The sequence below is a fragment of the Podarcis cretensis genome (assembly GCF_951804945.1).
Source record: "Podarcis cretensis genome assembly, chromosome: 6".
In the NCBI taxonomy this organism is placed as follows: domain Eukaryota; kingdom Metazoa; phylum Chordata; class Lepidosauria; order Squamata; family Lacertidae; genus Podarcis; species Podarcis cretensis.
In genome coordinates this window covers 6,686,415-6,710,780 of record NC_137175.1, presented here as the reverse complement: position 1 = coordinate 6,710,780, position 24,366 = coordinate 6,686,415, and the positions used below count along the sequence as shown (strand labels likewise).

General features: G+C 48.9%; 1 protein-coding gene across 2 annotated transcripts in view; it reads left to right on the top strand.

Moving 5' to 3' along the window:
- SAMD10 (sterile alpha motif domain containing 10) overlaps positions 1 to 24,366 on the top strand; it is a 53,537-nt gene that overhangs the window by 25,294 nt on the left and 3,877 nt on the right. For both annotated transcript variants that reach the window (XM_079979986.1, XM_079979987.1), the window contains exons 2-3: positions 5,752 to 5,936; positions 20,610 to 20,778. In XM_079979986.1, the coding sequence (XP_079836112.1) occupies positions 5,752 to 5,936; positions 20,610 to 20,778 (354 nt within the window). The remainder of the gene's footprint in view (positions 1 to 5,751; positions 5,937 to 20,609; positions 20,779 to 24,366) is intronic.

The following is a 24,366-nucleotide window of genomic DNA, read 5'->3' as shown; positions in this document are numbered from 1 at the left end:
ATTATTATTATTATTATTATTAATACCCCGCCCATCTGGCTGGGCTTCCCCAGCCACTCTGGGCGGCTTCCAAAAAAATATTAAAATACTGTAATACATCAAACATTAAAAGCTTCCCTAAAGAGGGCTGCCTTCAGATGTCTTCTAAAAGTCTGGTAGTTGTTTTTCTCTTTGACATCTGGTGGGAGGGCGTTCCACAGGGCGGGTGCCACTACCGAAAAGGCCCTCTGGCTGGTTCCCTGTAACTTGGCTTCTTGCAGCGAGGGAACCGCCAGAATGCCCTCGGAGCTGGACCTCAGTGTAGGGGCAGAACGATGGGGGTGGAGACGCTCCTTCAGGTATACTGGACCGAGGCCGTTTAGGGCTTTAAAGGTCAGCACCAACACTTTGAATTGTGCTTGGAAACGTTCTGGGAGCCAATGTAGGTCTTTCAAGACCGGTGTTATGTGGTCTCTGCGGCCGCTCCCAGTCACCAGTCTAGCTGCCGCATTCTGGATTAGTTGTAGTTTCTGGGTCACCTTCAAAGGTAGCCCCACGTAGATTGCATTGCAGTAGTCCAAGCGGGAGATAACCAGAGCATGCACCACTCTGGCAAGGCAGTCCACAGGCAGGAAGGGTCTCATCCTGCGTACCACATGGAGCTGGTAAACAGCTGCCCTGGACACAGAATTGACCTGTGCCTCCATGGACAGCTGTGAGTCCAAAATGACTCCCAGGCTGCGCACCTGGTCCTTCAGGGGCTCAGTTTCCCCATTCAGGACCAGGGAATCCTCCACACCTGCCTGCCTTCTGTCCCCCAAAAACAGTACTTCTGTCTTGTCAGGATTCAGTCTCAATCTGTTAGCCGCCATCCATCCTAAGAAGCTGCCTTGTTGGCCCACCTAGCTCAGTGTTGCCTGCACTGGTGGGCAGTGCGTCTCCAAGGTCTCAGACCTGGGATCGTCTGCATGCAAGGTATTCTCTCTGTTGCTGATCTGTGGCTGTTCCCTAAGTGCTATCTCATGGGCTGCCTTTGAGATTCTGTTTATGCAGTGCGTGATCTGAAAGGTACCACTCAGCACCACTTCTGATTTCAAGGGATGCTAAGATGCACTCCTCTCCCAGGAGCTTGCCGGTCAGTAACCACACAGTTCAGAATTGGACTTAACTCTTTATTAGCAGAAGCACGATCTGCGCAGGAGTGTCAGGCCTAATGAGCGCAGCAACCCATCTCTGGGCCAGAGGAGCATTGCTAGATGCAAACGCCCATCCAGATTTGTCTCAGCTGCAAGCATGGAAGGCTGATGCCTGCACATAGCTCTTCCTTGCCGCATTGTCTGTGTGCACATGCATGTCTGTTCCCCATCATCTCTGTGCCCTGCGGTCCTTTCTCCGCTTTCATTAACTGCCCAAAGTTAGAGCATGAGAAATCATGAATGGTAGGCTGCCACACCCCTTCTGCCAGTGCACAGGGGAGGGAAGACCCCCAAATTCCTCTCTGCCGTGAGCATTTGAAATCCAGCTACAACCTTTCGAATCAAGGGCATTGGCAACCTTTGTGAGGATGCAGTAATCCTGCTTTTGCAAAGGGCTTGATTAATCTTCTCCCTTTTTGTTGTTTCCAATTTCTATTCCTCTTCCCTTGACCCCTTTCTGCTTGTTTATGCCCCTTGGCCAGGTTTATTTCTTTGAAAGGGCAATTGCTCAGGTAGGTCATATTTATTCCCCCCCCCCCCCCGGCTTTGAAGCTACCCTCTTTCAGGGGTGCATTTCACACAATGGCTTCAGTCAAGGGTCTCGCAGCTAGAGAGGCGATGGAATTAGCACACAATAGATCAATGGCTTTCCGGAACACTTTCATTCCTGGAACACACGAGGCAGACTTACACAGGAGCCTCCGTTCCTCAGCTCTCTGATCTGCCTGTTTATTGTAGTGCTCGCTGCTCGTCTTCACTTGCCAGGATCAACGGCAGCTTAGACAAAGCCGGATGCTTTTTTATCCAGGGAGACAGGCGTGCGAGTCTCATGCAAGGGAGTTTCCTCATTGACACACACACCCTTCCTTGATCGTGGCGGGTTTTGATTTTCTGATTGTTAACGCAGGTGGAACAGTCTGATCTAAGGGTGATTCTCTGTGGATGGTATTTGAGAGACTCTGCCATGCGCTCTCTCTCAGAGCATCAAAGACAATATGTCCACATGGTAAATGCACCACTTACAGTATGTGTTTTGATGTGTGTTTGTAAATACACCACCTTCCCAAAAGTGCTGCATTCTTGGACCAGCATCAAGGGTCAAGATGACCAGGCACATGCCAAGGTCCACAGCTCTGCAGAGGACCCACCACTGACCTGGGTTTGGGGAGTGATCTCCCAAGTGAAGGGCCTTTAGCTCTGTAGTAGAACATCTGCAGAACATTCCAAGTTTAATTGAAGGTGGAGACCTATCTCAAGCAGATTTCCATAACCTTTTGAAAATACCCTTGGGGAATATATAGAGGTATCCCATGACGCAACTATATTGTCCGCACACTAGGTCAACATCTTCTTGGAGCGATTCGCAATGAACCCAAGATCTCTCTCCTTGGGCTGCCCCCAGTTCTGATCCAGGAATGTATATGCTGAAATAGGTGGGATTTTGATAAAGCCCAGTGAGAAACTTCTTACGTCCTCCTAAGTCTTCTTCTTCTTCTTTGGCGATTCCTCATAGCTGAGTAAGATTGTCTTCCATAAACACGGTTTTATCAGTGAGTCCATAAGTGACGATGGAGGCCAATTCTGGATCCACAAGTCCTTCCACAGTTTGCCAAGCGTGCCTTCCTCTTATCACGTTTCTCCCTTGCGTCCTGAGTTCGAGCGTCTTCAAAGCCCATGACACCTTTGGTAAAGGCTGTTCTCCAACTGGAGCGCTCGCTGGCAAGTGTTTCCCAATTGTTGGTGTTTGTACTACATTTTTTAAGATTTGCCTTGAGATAGTCTTTAAACCTCTTTTGTTGACCACCAGCATTACGCTTTCCATTTTTAAGTTTGGAATAGAGTAGTTGCTTTGGAAGATGATAATCAGGCATCCGCACAACATGACCAGTCCAACAAAGTTGATGTTGAAGAATCATTGCTTCGACACTGGTGATCTTTGCTTCTTCCAGTACACTGGCATTAGTTCGTCTGTCTTCCCAAGTGATGTGTAAAATTCCTCGTCCTCCTAAGTAGCCTTCACAGGGCCGCATGGACCCACACTCTGACTCTGTGTAAGGCAGATAGAGTCCTACGACTGGAAGTAAATTATATTTTGGAAAGCGGAAGACCTCAGGGTCTCCTGTTTCCCTATTGTGTTTTTGGCTGGCGTGAAATGATGTGCGGCTTTCTGCATTGAGGTCAGCGCAGCAGACATCTGAGTGGAGGGACCCGTTGCAGCCGATTCCTGGCATAAATCTAGGGTGAATCATTTGTCTGGCTCCGGTGCGAAATCTGGCTGTTGAGCGCATCTTCCTCCCTGTGGAAAGTGTCTGGAGTGCATAGTCGCCGCCGGCCTCACGGTTTAATTGCCTCGGAGTGAATCAGCATCACCAGTTTGGGGCTTTGTCAGAAGAAAAGGAAATGTGTGTGTGTTTAAAAATAAGATGACATTTAAGCCAACATTTGGGTAACTACCTGGACTGACAGAGAGCAGAAATAGAAAGTCCCAAATGATGCTGTGATTTTTGCTCCTGGTGTCTTTACCACAGTGGTGTGAAAAGACAGTGTTGGGAATAAGATTGAGGAAAAACTAAGCGTTGTTTTTCCCTCTCTCGGTTATTAATATTTTTATTTTAAGGTTTTTCTTTTCCCCGTTTGACGCACCTTCAAAGGTGTTGCTGCCTTAGCAATTGAAATAGAGGAAATATTTATAGGAGATATAAATACACTGCATAATGCAACAGGAAAAGGCTGGGAATAAAACCGTCGTGGAGGTAAAGGTGGGAAGTCAAACCATTAAGGGAAATATGTATTAAAGTCAGAGTTAAGGTACCAGTGTATATAAATTACAGGAAAAGCCATTGCCATTATAATCGTCTTTTCTTTTAATGGGAGAATAATGATTCTGGCTTACTTTAGGAGGTTACTGTAAAGCAGAGATTTCCATGCCAAGAAGTAGTGACAGCAGCAGCACTAACAACTAGACGATGTGTCACAAGCAAATGATGGTTTGGCATGGATTGTTGTTACAGGTAGTCTTCATGCAAGGCCCAGGACCACCTGTAACAACAATCCATGCCAAACCATCATTTGCTTGTGACACATCGCCTAGTTGTTAGTGCTGCAATGGTACCCACCTGAAGGTGCCAGAACTGAGTTCTGGCGAGTTTCGGCTGATTATTGTTATCTTTCAGCCCTGATTATTGTTATGGCATAAGAGAGGGTACAGCAAGGAGGGGAAATAAAAAAACACAGTGGAAAGTGGGATGGGAAGTCGACAAAACAAAATAAAAAAATTATTATGTATTGGAATGTATAGGTGAAATAATTATAACGGGGGGCGGGGAAGAATTCTTAGTTACCCCTTATACTGTATTGTAGGTCTGGGAGGTGGAGGCTGAGATATTCTGGCTTCCCAAAAGCCAGCTAATCAGATTCATACCAGAGGTGAGATTCCTTTTGAGATAACGGTTTCTATTTTTAGCTCTGCTGACCTCCAGAATAGCCAGCGGTAACAAGTCACCCCATCTCATTCATCCCAGGAGAATATGCAAAGTTTTAGATCCAGTACTTTAGGCTAAGCTATATTAGAGTAATTGCACAGACTCCCCCCCCCCAAACAACCATTTTTGCACGCATTCTTCCTCTAAAATATACGTAGGCTTTTTCAATGCATTTTCCTGCTAAAGTGCAAATTTTTGTATGTGGTTTTTTTTAACCAAAACAGCATTGCCATAAACAGAGAATCGTAGGAGCCAACTCCTAGGGACCAAGGTCCCTTTGCCCCACCCCATAAAATATTTGAGGGGGCTGCCCCCCCCGAAGTTGATGGGCATTGCCATTCAAATGGTGTGATCCATTATTATGTGGGGCAGGGCTTACAGGCCCTCCCCAAATATTTTATTCAGGTTGGCACCCCTGGTGTGGATCAGCAGCCGTGTTCCGATGTCCATCGAAGTTCCAATTAGGCCACAGACTTTAAAAATACATTCCACATACGTTTCTCCTCCATCCCTAATAACACTGATGCAAAATATTATTTGCTATGCGCCAAGCACAGGGTCCTGGGAGACAGAGACCACTGACCCAGCTCTGGTTCCAGGCTTGCAGCTTCTGTTCCAGCAACCCCGCCGTCCAAATAATAGCACAGCTCATCCCCTTGAGTTGGCCTTTTTTCACAAACAGCCCCACCCAGCTGCCTGTTTGCACTCCCCTTCAATAAAGCTTTTAATTGCTGGGACATAACGTTTAATTGCATTGCATTTAGATTGCTGGAGGGGAATTGGCAGTCCAGCCGAGCGGAGATCAGAGAGCGCTGTGGCTCGGCTAACCGCAATGTTTGATTCAGCCCTCTCTGCTCCAGCCCGACCGCAAAGACTATATGTATATAGTGAAACGACGCGATGTACGCCTGGGAGCAGATGTGTCCCGAGTTCAGCGGATTGCGCGTTTTGAGTAAATAGGCACAGGCTTGGGCTACAGCCTGAATCTGTGTCGTTTGACTTGGGTTAGGGAAATACCGTATGTTGCATTGGGAGAGGATTACTGCCTCATTGCCTCAGTTGGTTTTATGTTCTTGCCCTTCTCTCCCTGACAGCCGCCGCCGCTCACTTCAGCTTCTGCCAGAACCTTCTAGAACACACCGTGTCGGCCGAGAACCTCAATTACCGCCTGCAGAGGAACTCTGGCAGCAGCCTGACCTGGCACGACGGACGAAGCCAGCGGTCGGCAGGAGGGAGGACCGTCAAACTCCTCCAGCAGCCAGGAACGGAAGGCTCCCAGGTATGATGGCGGGCGGGAAGTCTGCAAATATCGCCGGGATCCGTCCCTTGGCAGGAACCAAAGACACACTGGTGTTTGTTCTCCCACATGCAGCGAAACCGGCCGTGCGCCTGCACTGACAAGGGTCCGGGGGTCACATGCGGCCCCCAGGCCTCTCTGCAGCACCCATCACCGTGCGTGTTTCTGCTTGGGTAGGCGATGCTCTGGAAACCAGATTGCAACTCCCTGCTTGCTTGGCTGCAGGGTACAGAGGGGTGTGGGCGCATGTGTACAAGCTAGCCAATGGCAGAATTCACGACCGTTGCCCTGCCCACTTTTGCCTCTGGCCCCGCCCACTGGAGTGCAGCTCCTCCCTCCTGGCACCAGTCAGTCCAGATCAGCTGTGGAGTCCTGGATCGAAAAAGGGTTCTGGCCCCAAAGAGGTTCCTCGCACCTTGGTCTGTGGAGATCCATGCGCAACACTTGTGCATGCCTGTGCATTTTCTGTGTGCTGGTGTGGCTGTAGCAACCCAACCAGATGGGTGGGGCATAGATAACACAATTATTATTATTACTATAATTCTCTGCCTTCGAATTGAGGGTCACAGCCAGACTGTTGCGGGGGGGTTGGGGGGGAGTGGGGTTCAATCTGGATGATGCCCTGAGTCTCTTCCAGTTCTTGGGATCCTGTGCCCAGTGAGGGCTAGAATTTAATAGGATCCAATTGCTGAAGTAATAATAATAATAAGAAGTAATAAATTTTATTTATACCCCGCCCTCCCCAGCCAAAACCGGCCTCAGGGCGGCTAACAGCCAATAATAAAAACAAGTTGATTGAAATACAACTTAAAAAATAAGATTAAAATACAACATTGAAACATTAAAATGCAGCCTCATCACAGGAGGAGAAAGGAAAAAAGAGAAAGAGGGGGAAGGAATCAAAACTGATTCCAAGCCAAAGGCCAGGCGGAACAACTCTGTCTTACAGGCCCTGCTGAAAGAATTCAGATCCCGCAGTGCCCTGGTGTCATGAGAAAGAGCGCTCCACCAGGCCGGAGCCAGTGTTGAAAAGGCCCTGGCTCTGGTTGAGGCTAATCTGACTTCCTTAGGGCCCAGGACCTCTAGGATGTTGCTATTTATGGACCTTAAGGTCCTCCGCGGGGCATACTGGGAAAGGCGGTCCCGTAGGTGCGAGGGTCCTAGGCAAACTTCTTTGTAATGCAATGACCTTCACAGCTGGCCACCCAAGTGCCCTCATAAGCATTCCAAAAGAATGCTTGCAATTCTCCTTGCAAGAGCTGCAGAGAAGTCATGGTGCTCTCCAAGCTAAGGGGTGGGCCTGTCCTCCCCTCACCCTCACCTGTTGTGTAGAATAATAGCTGGAGTGTTCACAGAATCCTGGAGTTGGAGGGTACCACCAAATCCAACCCCTCAATGCCATGTGTGTGTGTGAGAGAGAGAGTGAGTTCAAAACAGGCTGGAAGCTGGAGACACAGAGGAATGCTAGACTCGTGTTGGAACCAAAGCTGTGACTAATAGAGAAGTGAGATCTGTTGGGGTGTTCATGCTGTGAGCCCCTCCAAATTAGGATCAGTTTATTATTATTATTTATTATTATTTTTGTTTTTTTGTTTTTTCATTTTTTATTGAAATAATTCAATATTGATACAGTTCTAAATACATATTACGGATATACAAACAAACATACATTTCATACAATCCTTAAAAATATTCATACATACCCACACTCAATCCCGCACATACTTCCTTTTCCCACCACCGTCCTTCACCCCACCCTGTGCTAGACTTCCAATCTACTCCATTGCAATTTCTATTTATTATTTATTGAATTTATATACCAGCCTATAGTCAGGGCGATTCACAGAATAAAATTTAGAAAAAGGAAAAAGGCTCCTGGACAGTTAAGTCCAGTCAAAGGCGACTATGGGGTTGCGACGCTCATTTCACTTTCAGGCAGAGGGAGTCAGTGTTTGTCCGCAGACAGCTTTCTGGGTCATGTGACCAGCAGGACTAAACCGCTTCTGGCGCAACGGGACATCATGATGGAAACCAGAGCAGCGCACGGAAACACCGTTTACCTTCCCACCACAGTGATACCTCTTTATCTACTTGTACTTTGATGTGTTTTCGAACTGCTAGGTTGGCAGGAGCTGGGACTGAGCAATGGGAGCTCACCCCCTCGCGGGGATTAAAACCGCTGACCTTCTGATTGGCAAGCCCAAGAGGCTCAGTGGTTTAGACTACAGCGCCAACCGTGTCCCTGAATCACAGAATAAAATCAGGATATAAAACCACAAAATACATAATAAAAATTAAAACAACAGCCCAATAGCCCCCCACCAAACACACATTATGCTAAATGAGAGCAGTTTTCATGAATGTTTTCACATCAGAAAGCACCCCCCTCATTCCAGTGAATCTTCAGGTTGCATATATGTGTACCATATTTTCCGGCATATAAGACGACCCCCCGCTTTTCCTGTTAAAATATAGAGTTTGGGATATACTTGTCGTATAAGACTACCCCCGCCTGCAGCCAACTAGAGGCAGCCCCCCAACCTAAAGCCTGCCAAGCACCGCCCGCCAAGCGCCACCAGGGGCAGAGTGCACACTCCTCTGCTGCCTCTGCCATTGCAGCAGCAGCAGCAGCAGCAGCAGCCCGAGGTGAGGCGAGCGAGCCCCAATCGGCTGTCCAGCAAAGCGGCGGCCTGCGCTCACCGGTTGGTAGTTCTGGCATTTAAAAGTCTTTGAAGCTGCGGCAGAATCAGTGTTCCCGGCCCGGCTCCCTCCCTTCGGGAAAAGGCCCCGAGCGGCTGTTTCGGCCTCCACCGCCCTCACCTGTGAGGATGCCCAGCTCCTTGGAGTCCCGGCCGAAGCCATGCACCACCTTGCCACGGGAAGGGGAGACGGCCGTGGGGAGCCCACGCACTGGGAGCAGCAGCAGGAGGCTCGCCCACCTTCGCCTCGGGAGCCTGCCATAACCCTGTGACCCCTCCAGCCCTTCCTTTCGCCACCCCCATCCTTTCCAGCCCTTCCTTTCACCAGGGAGATGGGGGGCTGGAAGGTGAGGGCAGGCACACAGCTGCTCCTTTCGCCCTCCTTCTGCCTGTCGCCGCTCCAAGCCAGGCATGAGGCGATGCCCCCCTCTTGGCTCTTGCCTGCTATCTGGCGTTCCCATGGTGTCAGGGCGGGCAAGTGAGCAAAGCTGGGTGGGAAGAGTCACTGTGGCTACTACAACACGGGTGCTCTCCATCCCTAGCAACCCACCGCCATGGCTTCACCCTCTTCCCGCCCTGGCTGCCACCTCTCTCGCGCCTGCCGCCGCCGCTGCCAACCATACCCTGTGAGATAAAGATGGCGTCCATCACGTTTCTTCCTGCGCCAGTGTACGTCCGTGCCGATAGAAAACACGAGCTCCCTTGGCTCTCTTACTTAAGTCCTTAGCAGAGCCCTCGCAGCAGCAGAAAACTGTTGCCTTGTGTGGGTAATAAATCAGACTGAATGCAGAAGAAGAGAAGAAGAAGAAGAGTTTGGATTTGATATCCTGATCTATCACTACCCGAAGGAGTCTCAAAGCAGCTAACATTCTCCTTTCCCTTCCTCCCCCACAACAAACACTCTGTGAGGTGAGTGGGGCTGAGAGACTTCAAAGAAGTGTGACTGGCCCAAGGTCACCCAGCAGCTGCATGTGGAGGAGCGGAGACGCGAACCCGGTTCCTCAGATTACGAGACTACCGCTCTTAACCACTACACCACACTGACTCTCCAGGCTTTCTTTCTAATCTCCAACAGTCTTTAATGAGTAGCACAACATCATAAATCAGCCCGGCGAATTGGCTGGCATCCTTTCGCTTCTCCGTCAAAAACGAAAGAGCTCACACACACAGAGAAAGGTTCCCATATGTGAACATAACCACGCCTCAGAATGTGAGACGTCACTCAGAACTATTTAACCCTGTAAGTTCTGAGTCTCCTCACATACCCGGTGTATAAGATGACTCCCGACTTTGGAGAAGATTTTCTGGGGTTCAAAAGTCGTCTTATACGCCAGAACATACGGTAACTAAAACCATCTATCCTAAAGACATTGCGCTCTCCGCTGACCTTCATTCCAAAGAAACTGAACCCTAAATAAAAGAACCTCTGGAATCTCTCACTGCTCAGAGATTGGGGTGGTCTGTAACACGCACCATCCCTCCCCCCAAGAATTTTGGGAACTGTAGTTTACTTCCTCCCGCACAGTTACCATTTCCAGAGCCCTTAAGAAACCAGGGTTCTTTGAGGAAAGCCATATGCTTTAAGGGTGTGGCACAGATTCTTTGAAGCCGTTTTGGCACATCTGCAGTGCTTTTGGGATTACGGAGGTGGCCTTTCAGTCAGAATTAAGCCCCAGAAATACCTGCCAAAAACCAGCTCCTTTGTTCCTTTCCTTCTCGGAAACAGAGCTTTTCCTCCCTAACATCCTTCTTTGAATCTCAGTTCCGTCTTTTGCAGGAGGGGCGCTGAAGCAGGGGAGTTGGGGGGGACGAATGGCTTGAAATGCAGAACTGGCTGCCTTCGGCCCGGAAGGAAAATACAGGGGGAAAAGAAAAAGAAAAAAGCTTCCTTTTAAACCAGCTGAAAAATTGCCTCCAGGTGCCACTCTCTGCATCTGTTCCATTTATGGGTCACGTTTGTGGCAATGTATGCCAATTTGGGTTGTGGAGAAAGGGAGGGAGATGAGATTGGCAAAATCCAGACCGTTTGCCAATTTGCAAGAAGGAGACTTAGCGTCAAGATTAATGCGCAGTTTGCTTTGGTCTGGGGGAAATTGCTAGTTGCCCTGGGTACCTATTACTCAGAAGTAAGGAGGGTTATTTGGATAAAGGTTGCTGTGGGCTCAGCATCTTTTTTTCCAGGGAGAATGCCGTCACTTTTGGGCACAGATTTCCTGGACCAATTTCCTCTTTTCTCTCCGGGAATTAAAGGCACACATGTGCTCTGTGCTACACATTCAAAAGCCTGCTTTTCATGCTTGAAAACAGAAAAAGATCAGATTCGCTTAGAGACTCTGAAGATGGGACCAAGCCAAGGGGGTTCTTTCCCTCCCCAAATATTCCCTGACACAAACAAACAAACAAACAAACAAACATGAGCAGAAACGGGCAAGGGGGCAGAAGAGGGTAACCGAAAGGGTTGTGGGGAATGTACGCATTGAACGCTCAAATTGCTATGCCGTGCTGGTTCTTGCCTTTGGAGCATGTGCAGAGTGTTTGTGTGCCAGTGTCCATGTGTTTGTGTCACAAAGGATCATGGGCAGCAAGGAAGTTCAGAGCAGCCTTTTAAAAGGAGAGTGTTTTTAGAGGGGAAAGGGTTATTATTATTATTATTATTATTATTATTATTATTATTAATTGAATTTATATACCGCCCTATACCTGGAGGTCTCAGGACGGTTCACAGAAAAGATCAACATGAAAACCACAATATATATAATCAAAATAAAAACAACAGCCCAAAAACACACCCACTCCATACCTGTTGAGAATATTAAGCGCATTGGTGTCCAAACTTTTTTCAAAGAGGGCCAGATTTGATGAAGCGAAGGGCCAACCAAAGTTGTTAACCTTAGGATTGAAGTTGTTGAGCTTTTTTGGAGGCTGAAGGTTTTTTTTACAGTTCAAGTTGTTAAGGCTTTTTTAGGATTTTACCCCAGGAAATAAACTGAATTCAACCCCGACTGGCGGGCTTGATAAGGCCCCGAGACAGACATTTGACATGCCTGTCCTGAGGGGTAGTGCCAATAATAGAAGCCCTTACATGATTGTTGCTGAGCTAACCTGACACTTGTTAAACTTGTACAGTGGTACCTCTGGTTACGTACTTAATTCGTTCCGGAGGTCTGTTCTTAACCTGAAACTGTTCTTAACCTGAAGCACCACTTTAGCTAATGGGGCCTCCTGCTTCTGCTGCAACACCGGAGCACAATTTCTGTTCTCATCCTGAAGCAAAGTTCTTAACCCGAGGTACTATTTCTGGGTTAGCGGAGTCTGTAACCTGAAGCATCTGTAACCTGAAGCGTCTGTAACCCGAGGTACCACATTCTGATTTTTAGGGAAATATAAATATCTCTACCTGTTGAGAATATTAAGATACTAAGGGTTAGCATCAATGTTATCCCAATCCATGCAGAATGTTAAACGCTATATTGATGCATGGAATGACCCCAGACCTTTTTGTTCTCCCTTCCCGTACGGTATGATATATATGTCTATAGATATAGATATACCGTATTTTTCGCCCCATAGGACGCACTGCCCCATAGGACGCACCTAGGTGTTTTTTTTTTGGGGGGGGGGGAATAAAGGGAAAAAAATATTTTTCCCCCAGGCATGGGGCTGGCACGGGGGAAGCCCGAGCTTCCCCCGACCCCAGCCCCCAGAACAGCCTGCTATCTGCAAGCCTAGGGAGCCGCGCCAGTCTCCCCAGGCTTGCGGAGAGCTGCGCGAAGCCCGGGCGCGCTCTTCAGCGCGCCCCAGGCTTCGGAGCGTAGGCAGCTCCGCGCAACCCTCGGGAGCCCAGCGCGGCTTCGCGCCGGGCTCCCTAGGGTTGTGCAGAGCTTCCTGAAGCCTGGAGAGTGAGAGGGGTCGGTGCGCACCGACCCCTTTCGCTCTCCAGGCTTCAGTGAAAGCCTGTATTCGCCCCATAGGATGCACACACATTTCCCCTTTATTTTTGGAGGGGGAAAATTGCGTCCTATAGGGCGAAAAATACGGTATTGCTGTTAAGCCACTTGGAGACCTTCAGACGACAAGCAGCTAATAAGCTGAAAAAGTGGTAATGATAAACAGCCCTAAATGTATGCTGGACCGCTGTTCTCTAACTAAGCCCCATAAGGATGCAGAAGGAGCAGCCTGGGTTCTCTCCTGAGGCTGCGCTGAGCCCATAGCCTGTGTTATGGTGATAATCTGCTTACTGACAGATGTATTGCTTGAGTTAAGAATGCAAGCTCTCCGGTAGGCCACATCCACACTGCACATTTAAAGCACGAGGCTCCCCCCTCCAGGATCATGGGAACTGTAGTTTACTGCTGACAGAGCTACAGTTCCCTCAACAAGTTCCCAGGAGAAGCAGTGTGCTTTAAATGTATGGATGGAGGTTCCTGGACGTATTAGCACTAGTTTTCTTGGTGTTAGGTACCACCTGTAAAGGTAAAGGTAAAGGTACCCCTGCCCGTACGGGCCAGTCTTGACAGACTCTGGGGTTGTGCGCCCATCTCACTTAAGAGGCCAGGGGCAGCGCTGTCCGGAGACACTTCCGGGTCACGTGGCCAGCGTGACATCGCTGCTCTGGCCAGAGCCAGAGCCGCACACGGAAACGCCGTTTACCTTCCCGCTGGTAAGCGGTCCCTATTTATCTACTTGCACCCGGAGGTGCTTTCAAACTGCTAGGTTGGCAGGCGCTGGGACCGAGCAGCGGGAGCGCACCCCGCCGCAGGGATTCGAACCGCCGACCTTTCGATCGGCAAGCCCTAGGCGCTGAGGCTTTAACCCACAGCGCCACCTGCGTCCTAGGTACCACCTGTAGGTATCTCCAAAACTTCCCTTTACAGGCACATACCTCCACGTGTGGTGGGAGTGCCCCAAAATCCAACTATTCTGGACAACAACCATACGAGAAATACGTAAAATAACCAAGCAGTTGTTAGAAACCACCCCAGAATTGGCCCTACTAAACATCTTGCAAGACAATAATGCCCACTTACACCACAAAGAACTCATAACCCACCTACTTTCAGCAGCCAGAGGCATCATAGCCAGACACTGGAGAGACCTGTCAGGAGTAAACATGGACCAATGGTACCGAATAGTATGGGAAAAAGCCCTACTAGAAAAATTAACCAATAAACTGAAACTGTCACGGGGACAAATAGAAGAAGACGCCTTCACCCAGGTATGGCTCCCCTTTATCACATACACAGCCCAACAGGACAATGACAAAAATCCACCAACAGCATACAAATCAGTATGGCTAACCTGATCCAAAACACCCACCCACTTCACTCACACACGAAAACAAAGACACAAATGAACAACCACACCCTAGGCCAACCCCAACCTCTCTCACCACCAAAGGAACACAAGTGAACAGCAGAGAACCTGCACAAGTGATGCTGACACCAAACCCTACATATATTAAGTAAAATAGAAACATCCCCCTTTTCTTCCTAATGTATCAACAAATGAAACTGATTTGTAAAAACATTACATGGGGAAAAAATATGAGAGAAAGACATTGCACACACTTTTGTAAATCAACAAAATCTTTAATAAAAAACAAACCCACACACACACACACACACACAAATGTATGGATGGAGTGGATGTGGCCGCAGACCAGATTAGTCTCAGAGGAGCACCAGCGCCTTCCTGCCTCCTTGACCAAGCTCCCCAAAATAGTTTCCACCTCAGAGTTTGCGAGATTGGCGTCTGATTGCCTTTGCAGAGGAAGAATGGGCAGATGCGTATTCCAGCCTTGTTGCAATCTTGACAACGCGACTGGCAAAGCCGCTGGCTCCCCGCAAGACTGCGCCAGGCCTGACAGAAGCCCTTGCGCAGATCTTTAGGAATTATTGGGTTGACCCCGTGGCCAATCAGCCCCGTGGTCAATCTGGCAGGGAATTGGCCTCAATCTCCACTTGCCTGGCTTTTGGCATCTCTGAGGGACAAGCCATTAAGCAGGGCAGCAGGTCTTGACATGCCTGTTGTGCTAATTGCGGCGGCTCCTTAATTGGGTGTGCTTAATTAGCCAATGTTCACACATGGGGAAGTTGGCTGTGGTGCAATGCATGTCAAGCGCCATCAACCTTCTGAGCGCTGCCTGGGCCCTGATACTTCCAACCTCTGCTTGGCTTCTGGTTTCCAGGTCCACAGAGTCGCCCTGAGAGATCTGTTTTTCATTTATCACCCCTTCTCTGAATGCCTTTGTCCTCTGTCTCTGCTGCTCCTTACACGAGCTTCCATTGCTACTCTTTTGCCACCTTCGATGGTGGTGGTGGTGATTTGTTTTCATGACTGTATTGGGGCAGTTAGACCCAAGTCCCATTTTCAATACTCTTTCTAATACCTGAAGGAGCGTCTCCATCCCCATTGTTCTGCCCTGCCGTTGAGGTCCAGCGCTGAGGGCCTTCTGGCGGTTCCCTCGCTGCGAGAAGCCAAGTTACAGGGAACCAGACAGAGGGCCTTCTTGGTAGTGGCACCCGCCCTGTGGAACACCCTTCAACCAGATGTCAAAGAGATAAACAACTACCTGACATTTAGAAAACATCTGAAGGCAGCCCTTTTTAGGGAAGCTTTTAATGTTGGATGCATTACTGTATTTTAATATTTTGTTGGAAGCCACCCAGAATGGCTGGGGAAACCCAGCCAGATGGGCAGGGTATAAATTATTATTATTATTATTATTATTATTATTATTATTACTACTACTACTACTACTACAGCTCAACAACTTTGACCCACTTTTGGGAATATGGCAACCCTATTTCAACTGATATTGCAACCTTCCCTCTGAAATAGCCTCCAAGGGCGATCCTCAAAAAACTTTTGTTGTTGTTGTTTAGTCGTTTAGTCGTGTCCGACTCTTCGTGACCCCATGGACCAGAGCACGCCTCAAAAAACTACTAAAAATTAAATAGGAGATCCAAGTAGCTCCATATGAAATAATGCATTTTAAAGGTAAAGGTACCCCTGCCCGTACGGGCCAGTCTTGACAGACTCTGGGGTTGTGCGCCCATCTCACTTAAGAGGCCAGGGGCCAGCGCTGTCCGGAGACACTTCCGGGTCACGTGGCCAGCGTGACATCGCTGCTCTGGCGAGCCAGAGCCGCACACGGAAACGCCGTTTACCTTCCCGCTGGTAAGCGGTCCCTATTTATCTACTTGCACCCGGAGGTGCTTTCGAACTGCTAGGTTGGCAGGCGCTGGGACCGAGCAGCGGGAGCGCACCCCGCCGCAGGGATTCGAACCGCCGACCTTTCGATCGGTAAGTCCTAGGCGCTGAGGCTTTAACCCACAGCGCCACCTGCGTCCCTCCATGCATTTTAGAAAGTAAATAAATCTGGAACATGGTAAAAGAAATGGGGAAGGAGAAAAATGGGAGAGAACAGAAAGCAAGTCGGCATCATGTTGCAGGTTGGGATTAAAGGCCGATCCTGACCGAAGGCTGCTGTGCTGTGCAGTTATTCACAAAGTCCTTCCCTTGAGCCCGATGTCCCTGAACAGCTTGTTGCTGAAAAAGGAAAAGGGGAGGGTTATGCATGGGACTCCAACGGCCAGAGTTGGCTGCTGTTCAGCTGTCAATGCCACACTGAAGCCAGCTCTTAATAGCTCTTCATTTTCCAGATTTCCAAATCATCCGGAACGTGATGCTTAACACATCCTAAACGTTGCCTCTTATTAACAAGCTGTGGCTTTTATCTGCCAAGAAGATTAAAACCAGCACGGCGGCCTCCGCGATCGCTGGGATGCTGTTCCGCAATTATCCAAACGGAGCAGGGGGGAGGGGTAGATGGGACTATGTGGGGGGCATTCCCTAAATTCTGCGGTCTGAAAGCCCCACATGTGCTATTGGAATGATTTCAGGACAGACGGTTGAGTTAGATTTGTATCTCGCCTGTTCCTAGAAGCTCACCGTGGGTTCCTCATAATCTGAAAACAAGACTAAAGAGGGAGGCGGGGATACAATACAGTGGTACCTCGGTTTAAGAACAGTCCTGTTTACGAATGATTCGGTTTACGAACTCCACAAAACCTGAAGTACAGTCCCAGTTTGAGAACTTTACCTCGGTCTAAGAACGGAATCCGAATAGTGGAAGGGCACCAGCGGCAGGAGGCTTCATTAGGGAAAGCTAATAAACTGGTTTAAGAATGGTTTTGGTTTAAGAACGGACTTTTGGAACGGATTAAGTTCGTAAACCGAGGTACCACTGTATTTCCAATGTTTTTGAAAATGTGAAGCTTTGAAGGCTACCACCCGCAGCAGAAACCATCCAATATTAGTTCTTTCTCCAAGCTTCTCATATGAATGCAAGAAGAGCCTTCTGGATCAGGCCAATGGCATCCCATTCTCGCAGGGGCCAACCAGGTGTTCATGAGAAGCTTGCAAACAAGACCTGAGCACAAGAGCACTCGTTCCATTTGCGATTCCCAGCAAGGATCTACTGCCTCTGGAAGTGGGGGCAGCCATTGACGCTCAAACTGCTCCAAGTTCATTGGATTCACAGTTGTTGCTATTCATTAATTTTGTTGTTGTTGTTTAGTCGCGTCTGACTCTTTGTGACCCCATGGACCAGAGCACACCAGGCACTCCTGTCTTCCACTGCCTCCCGCAGTTTGGGCAAACTCATGCTGGTAGCTTCGAGAACACTGTCCAACCATCTCGTCCTCTGTCATCCCCTTCTCCTTGTGCCCTCCATCTTTCCCAACATCAGGTTCTTTTCCAGGGAGTCTTCTCTTCTCATGAGGTGGCCAAAGTCTTGGAGCCTCAGCTTCAGGATCTGTCCTTCCAGTGAGCACTCAGGGCTGATTTCCTTCAGAATGGAGAGGTTTGATCTTCTTGAAGTCCATGGGACTCTCAAGAGTCTCCTCCAGCACCAGAAATCAAAAGCATCAATTCTTCAGCGATTAGCGTTCTTTATGGTCCAGCTCTCACTTCCATACATCACTACTGGGAAAACCATAGCTTTAACTATACGGACCTTTGTCAGCAAGGTGATGTCTCTGCTTTTTAAGATGCTGTCTAGGTTTGTTGGACCATTTCTAAGACAGCAATATTGGGGTGCCGCTCCATGCCTTGCTGTATACCTGAGGTCTCTAACACGGTGTCTTCACCAGTAGGGCATCTGCCTCGTGTAAAGAAAGCCCCAGGTTCACTCCAGGTAGGACTGGGAATGTCTGTTTGCTGACGCCTTGGAGAGCCACTGCTCTCCGTGTTGGCAATACTGAGCCAAATGGGCCAATGAATCTGACTCAATATCAGGCGATTTTCTCTCTTCCCCTTCCATGACCTCCTCCAAGGGCTCCTACTCTTCCTAGTTTAAAACAAAAGAAAATGAAGGGTGGTGTTGTTTTTTTCCTTGGAAGAGGATTCCCTGATTTTTCATTTTTTTTTGGTGGGGGAGAATCCTGATTTTGGATCCATTTGTTTGGGGAGCTGTAGGTGGTTCCCCCCCCCATTTTTTTTTAAATTATTATTATTAGTTTTCCAAATTTATGACACACAAATCCACAAACATGAAAAGAAAACATTAAAAAAACAAACAAACATTTATCCTAACTGTAATAATTCCACTTTTGTTAACATTGTTGGGTGACTTCCTCGAGTCTGAGTTTCCATCTAAATCATTGTAGCAGTTTTCCAAAACTATTTTTATGTAGAATTTGCTTGGTTGATTAACATCTTTCTTTCTTTTCATTTTAACAACATAGTATTCTAAAACATCACCTATTTAAATCCTAGGTCTATCTGATACTCGCAAGTAATTCTATTTAAATTATCTTAACATATTTAGCTAAATAGTCTTTGAATTTCTTCTATGGGAGCTGTAGGTGTTTTGCCCTTTTTTTGGTGTAGGACCTGAACATGGCATGTTTCTCTTCTGTGAAGCGGGCATTTCCTGCTGCCCACAGCATTTTCTTAATCCCTGCTACTACACCCTCTTGTTGCAGGTGGTATTTTGATATCCTAGGACCAAGGAGGAGACAATGAAATATATATATATCTAAGGTGAAGAACCCCATTTCCATGACGAACAGAGCCCGTGATAGAATAAAAACCCGGAGGAGAAAAGTGGAAACTGGTACCGGGGAGGGTGGGGAGACAGCTAGCGCATTGCAGCCTTGAGCATTTCCCGTAATTGGATTCTTAAGTAGCCGAGTTGCAAACGCCTGGGATGGTTTTACCCAGCAATGCCACAGACACTTTGCTCTGAGGTGGAAGAAGATGCCAAGTGACAGCCCAGCTCAAGCAGCGAGGTGGTACCAGTTGCATAATAGTGAAGTGGCGGGGAGGGGAAGCGTTTGGAAAAGGACAGAGGGCTGCTGTGTGGGATTGTGGAAAGGGAATGGCGACTCTGAAATGGCTGGCGGCAGGAGGGCAGGTCAGTGGCCCCAGTGGTCAGCAGCTAGCCACTTGGGGGCCAAATATGCCTGTGGCCTGAATCTTCTTAAAGCAATTAAATACAAGTACAGTCGTACCTCTTGTTACGCTCGGTTCAGGTTACGTCTTTTCAGGTTGCGTCCTGCGGTGACCCGGAAGTAACAGAATGGGTTACTTCTGGGTTTCGCCGCTAGCGCATGCACAGACGCTCAAAATGACGTCACACGCGTGCGCAGAAGCAGTGAATCGCGACCCGCAGACGCAGAGACGCGGGTTGCGTTCTGCTCATGATGCGAACGGGGCTCCGGACCGGATCCCGTTCGCAACCAGAGGTACCACTGTCTGGAAGACTGTTCAAGGCGCGATGGACGGTCAGCAAATTCCATTGAGAAAATGGAGAAACACACCTTGGAAGCCGTTTGACTTCTGAGACGCGTTCGAAAATGGAAGCGTTCACTTCCGGGTTCTCGGCGTACCAGGCCAGGCCAGCCAAAGCCACAACATTGACAAAGGGCCTCCATTGGCTTTATTGCCGCCATCTTGGGCCAGTGTTGCTGAGGGAACAGGACTTCAAGACGATACCCTGATTGGCGGGCTGTGGTCCAAGGCCATTTTTGCTGGATACAAGCGAGGTCCTTGAAACCAGAAAGAGCACACAGCTCTCCTCAAAACAGAGGGGGTTTATTCCTGTACTGAGACAGAATTCTGTTGGGGCAAGAAATGAACCTATGTGTACAAAGCAAAAACAAAAGACTGCGACTCCTGGTGACAAACCCAACAGAACCGGAGTAATCTGGGGGAAGCAGCAACATGGTACAAGCAAAGTTCTGCTCCAGCGTACCTGCCAAAGCCATTGGACACAGGATCCGAGTGATTCTGCATCCACCTAGAGTCGAAATTTAGAGTGAAAATAAAATTACAACTGCATTGGCGAGCTTCCTCTTACACATTCTACCTGTGTAAACCACTGAGCCTCTTGGGCTTGCCGACTGGAAGGTCGGCAGTTTGAATTCCCGCGATGGGTGTTGCTCGGTCCCTGCTCCTTCCAACCTAGCAGTCTGAAAGCACACCAGTGCAAATAGATAAATAGGTACCACTGTGGCGGGAAGGTAAATGGTGTTTTTTGTGCGCTCTGGCACTCGTCACAGTGTCCCATTGCTCTAAAAGCGGTTTAGTCATGCTGGCGGCCACATGACCCAGAAAGCTGTCTGAGGACAAATGCCGGCTCCCTCGGCCTGAAAGCGAGATGAGCGCCGCACCCCCATAGTCACCTTAACCATCCAGGCTTTAACTTTACATATTGTACCTTCACAGATACAGGATCGCAGGTCTGGGAAGGGGCACGGGGTTTTGTCCAGACTGACCAGCCCCCAAAATCATAATATTATCCTTCTGCAGTTTTCCTGGCCGCTGCCAGGAACCATCATTTGTGCAGCTGCTGGGATGTTGAGGGTCCCAAACACCACTGACTTGTGACAGCCTTCAGGAAACTCGCTAATGCTTCTTGTCTCTTCCCCCTCTTCCTCAACCCCACCAGGTCCGGACCTACGATCACTACGGCATCTACCACACCAGCCCGACGCTCGGGAGCCTGACCAAACCAGTGGTGCTTTGGACGCAGCAGGATGTGTGCAAGTGGCTCAAAAAGCACTGCCCACACAATTATCTCATCTACGTGGAGGCCTTTTCCCATCACGCCATCACAGGTAATCGAGCCTCTCCAGGTTCCCCCAAAAGAGGAGGCTCCCCGGAAGAAAGGGGTGCTCTGTGACGCACGGCGGTTGGGCTTCGTTGTCAGGATAACAACCGCAGAAAAAGTGCTGAGGCACGAGATTGTAGCAACCATTCGTTGACAAGGAGGGGAAGTTTGGAATAAAGCAGGCTTCCTCAACCTCAGCCCTCCGGATGTTTATGGCCTACAACTCCCATGATCCCTAGCTAGCAGGACCAGTGGTCAGGGATAATGGGAATTGTAGTCTTGAAACAATTGACGTTGAGGAAGCCTGGAATAAAGCAAGACGAAATATCACGGCAAAGTTGCAAATAATAATAATATTATAATAATTTATTATTTGTACCCCGCCCATCTGGCTGGGCTTCCCCAGCCACTCTGGGCGGCTTCCAACAAAGATCAAAAATACATTAAAATGTCACACATTAAAAACTTTCCTGGACAGGGCTGCCTTCAGATGTCTTCTAAATGTCAGGTAGTTGTTTTATTTCTTTGACATCTGCTGGGAGGGCGTTCCACAGGGTAGGCGCCACTAACGAGAAGGCCCTCTGCCTGGTTCCCTGTAGCTTTGCTTCTCGCAGGGAGGGAACCGCCAGAAGACCCTCGGCGTTGGACCTCACCGTTTGGGCAGAACGATGGGGGTGGAGATGCTCTTTCAGGTTTGCTGGACCGAGGCCGTTTAAGGCTTTAAAGGTCAGCACCAACACTTTGAATTGTGCTCGGAAACCTACTGGGAGCCAATGTAGGTCTTTCAAACTGCAAAATGCAGATTTTAACAAGGCTTGCGAGGAACCACACACACACAGTGGTTTTCAACCAGTGTGTCATGGCACCTTGGGGTGCCATGAATGATGGGCAGGGGTGCCATGGGCAACACTGGCCTCTGTCCCTCTTTCCTTCCCTCCCTCCTCTGATGCCCTCTCGCATCTCTGCCTCCCAGAGGCTTGCACAGCTGTTTGTTGCAGCAGCCCTGGCTTCAAACTCTCCAGGCGAATGGTGCCTCTGGGTCTGGACAGGGGGTGCTTCCCAGGCCCCTGTGGGGCACTGTGAGAAGGCACCTCTTTGGGGCAGGCGGGGCAGGTCAGAGACCAGGGAGTGGCAGCTGCCAGGAGGACTCCCAAGGAGAGGGGAGAAGAGAGGAGGCTAAGGGAACCCTCCACATGGGAGGGTGTTCGAAAAAGAGTGAGGGGCTGCCAGCTCTGCAGGCAAGGGGGGACATAGCTGGGTTCCTGAGCCCCACAGGGGTGCCGCAGAAAGAATGTGGTTGGTCAAGGGACCCGTGGACCCAAAAATGTTGAAAACCTAGCAGAAAAATAAGAAGAATTGTATTGAGGGGTGCTTTAAGCAGCTGGGAACAGGCATGCTTCTAGATAATACGATACAATAATCTTTATTGTCGTTCTCCCATACAGAACAACGAAATTGAAAAATCTACATCAGACATTCAAAAACCAACAAGCCAGCTATCCCAGCCTGGTTAGCCCCCTAAAAACTCTGATACCCCATTTTTAAATACAATTTACTCCCATAGAGACTCCTTACAATGTGTTTAAAACCAAAAGCGCATTTGGGTAGAAACTGTTTCTCAGGCAGCTAGTATTAGTCTTTATAACCTTCTTTATAACCTTCTTCCAGAAGGCAGAAGCTGAAAGAGATCATATCCAGGGTGCGTACTATCCTGCGCTATCTCTGCAGCTTTCTTATGGCACCTGGAAGCATAGATTTGATCCAAGGTGGGAAGAGTGCACCCAATTATTCTCTCCACAGTCTTTACAACCCTAGACAGCACTGGTTTTTCCCTGACCGTGCAGCTCCCAAACCACACACACAGACCATAAGTTAATACACTCTCCACAGTACAATGGTAAAATGCCATCAACAGGTCCTTTGAGATATTGTTTTTCCAGAGGATTCTCAGAAAATATAATATAATGCTGTGGCGCTAAGTTTTTAGGAGAGTGGCCGTATTACAATCTGGCATGCTTCGGCAAACAGTGGATGGATGAGTTGGGGAGCAGCCGATGGGAAGCTCAGGATGGCGGGGGGAGGTGCATATTTTCTCTGGCTTTGGCACTGTCTAAAGGTTATTGGATTCTCTGTTCAGAACTTAGCATCTTCACGCCCTTGCCTAGAGGATCGTTCCTTTTGTCACATACGTACAGGTGAGCAACAGAGCCGGCGCAGCCATTGGGCAGAGGGAGGCAACCGCTTTTGGTGGCAGAAGCTGAGGGGTGGCAGCAGCACTGCTTCGTTGACTGCTTTTGTTGGTGGGCAGAAGCAGGAGTGCCCTGCCCCAGCCAGCAGCCCTCAGGTGTGCTGAGGGATGCTACTGTCCTGTTGCCAGCATGGAAGTTTGAGTCAGCTCTCGGCCCAGTCACCTTCTGAACATGAAAGTGGAGTAGGGGAGCCATCTTGTTGTCTGTTGCCTCAGGCGGCAAAAGGTTTTGGGCTGGGTCTGCCAGGCAGCATTAATTGCTTCTTGTGTAGGTACTTGCAGCAGCCTTTCAGTGTGACATCCTTTCTGGGTTTTCCAGGCTGACGGAAAATAGTAGATCCAGGGCAGCTTGATCTGGAGAACAAAAGGATCTTTGCAGAAGAACATGAAGCAGACAAGCAAGCGAAGTTGCTGGATTAATATTTTACACGCAAGAGAGAAAGTAGCCAGAGCCAATAATTACTGCGCAGACACTGTCTGGGGTGTGTGTTTGTTTGGAACCCAAAAAGGGCAGACAGATCAAACTGCCTGTGTTTCCTCCTCGCCCCAACCTTTGCTTAGAAGAGGGTAACGTATCTGTGTCCTGATTTGGGAGGCAGAGAGGAAGAAAGAGAAGAGAAAGGGAGCAACGTTGTGGTGTTTTCTCCCTGGGAGTCACAAAGGCTGCTCCCTCAGCCTCGCGTGCCTTGGAGGGTTTGGTGAAACACTAATGGAACGGCTCGCTCAAGCCCTTGCGTTGGAAATAAAGGAAGCATTAGCAATTGTACCCGCAGGAGTGGTGGGCTGAGCGAGTTATAACATCCCTCCACGCACAAAGCCTGGATGGCAGGAGAGATGGCTGATGGGAAACTCTTGCATTCTAGGGAGGGTGCACCAATCTGTTCCTCCAGTGCACACAGAGGAGCCTTTGAAATAAAATGTGTTTTGATGCAGGAGGTAGATTGGAGAAACAAAGAGAAACCCCACTGCAGGAAAGAAATACCTTCCAAGCTGCATGATTTGTAGGGTTGGGTCAGCACAGCATCATTTTACGGCAGGCTTCATTTTATTCATTACACTTACGTCGCAACTTCCTCCGAGTTGCGCAAGGCGATCCTCCGCCTCGCCGTTTTATCTCCACAACAGCCCTGCGAGGCGGGTTAGAGTGACAGCGGCTAGCCCAACATCACCTGGTGCACTTTGCGGCTTAGCGGGGATTTGAACCCAAGTCCTGGTCCAGCACGTGAACCACTACACCCCCCTGGTCACAGTTTGAGGGTTTGGGGTTTTGTTCCTTGTTGTTAAATAGCAATCAGTGAGTTGGTGGGGGGAGGAATTGGGATCAGGACTGTGGGGCATGGGGAGGGG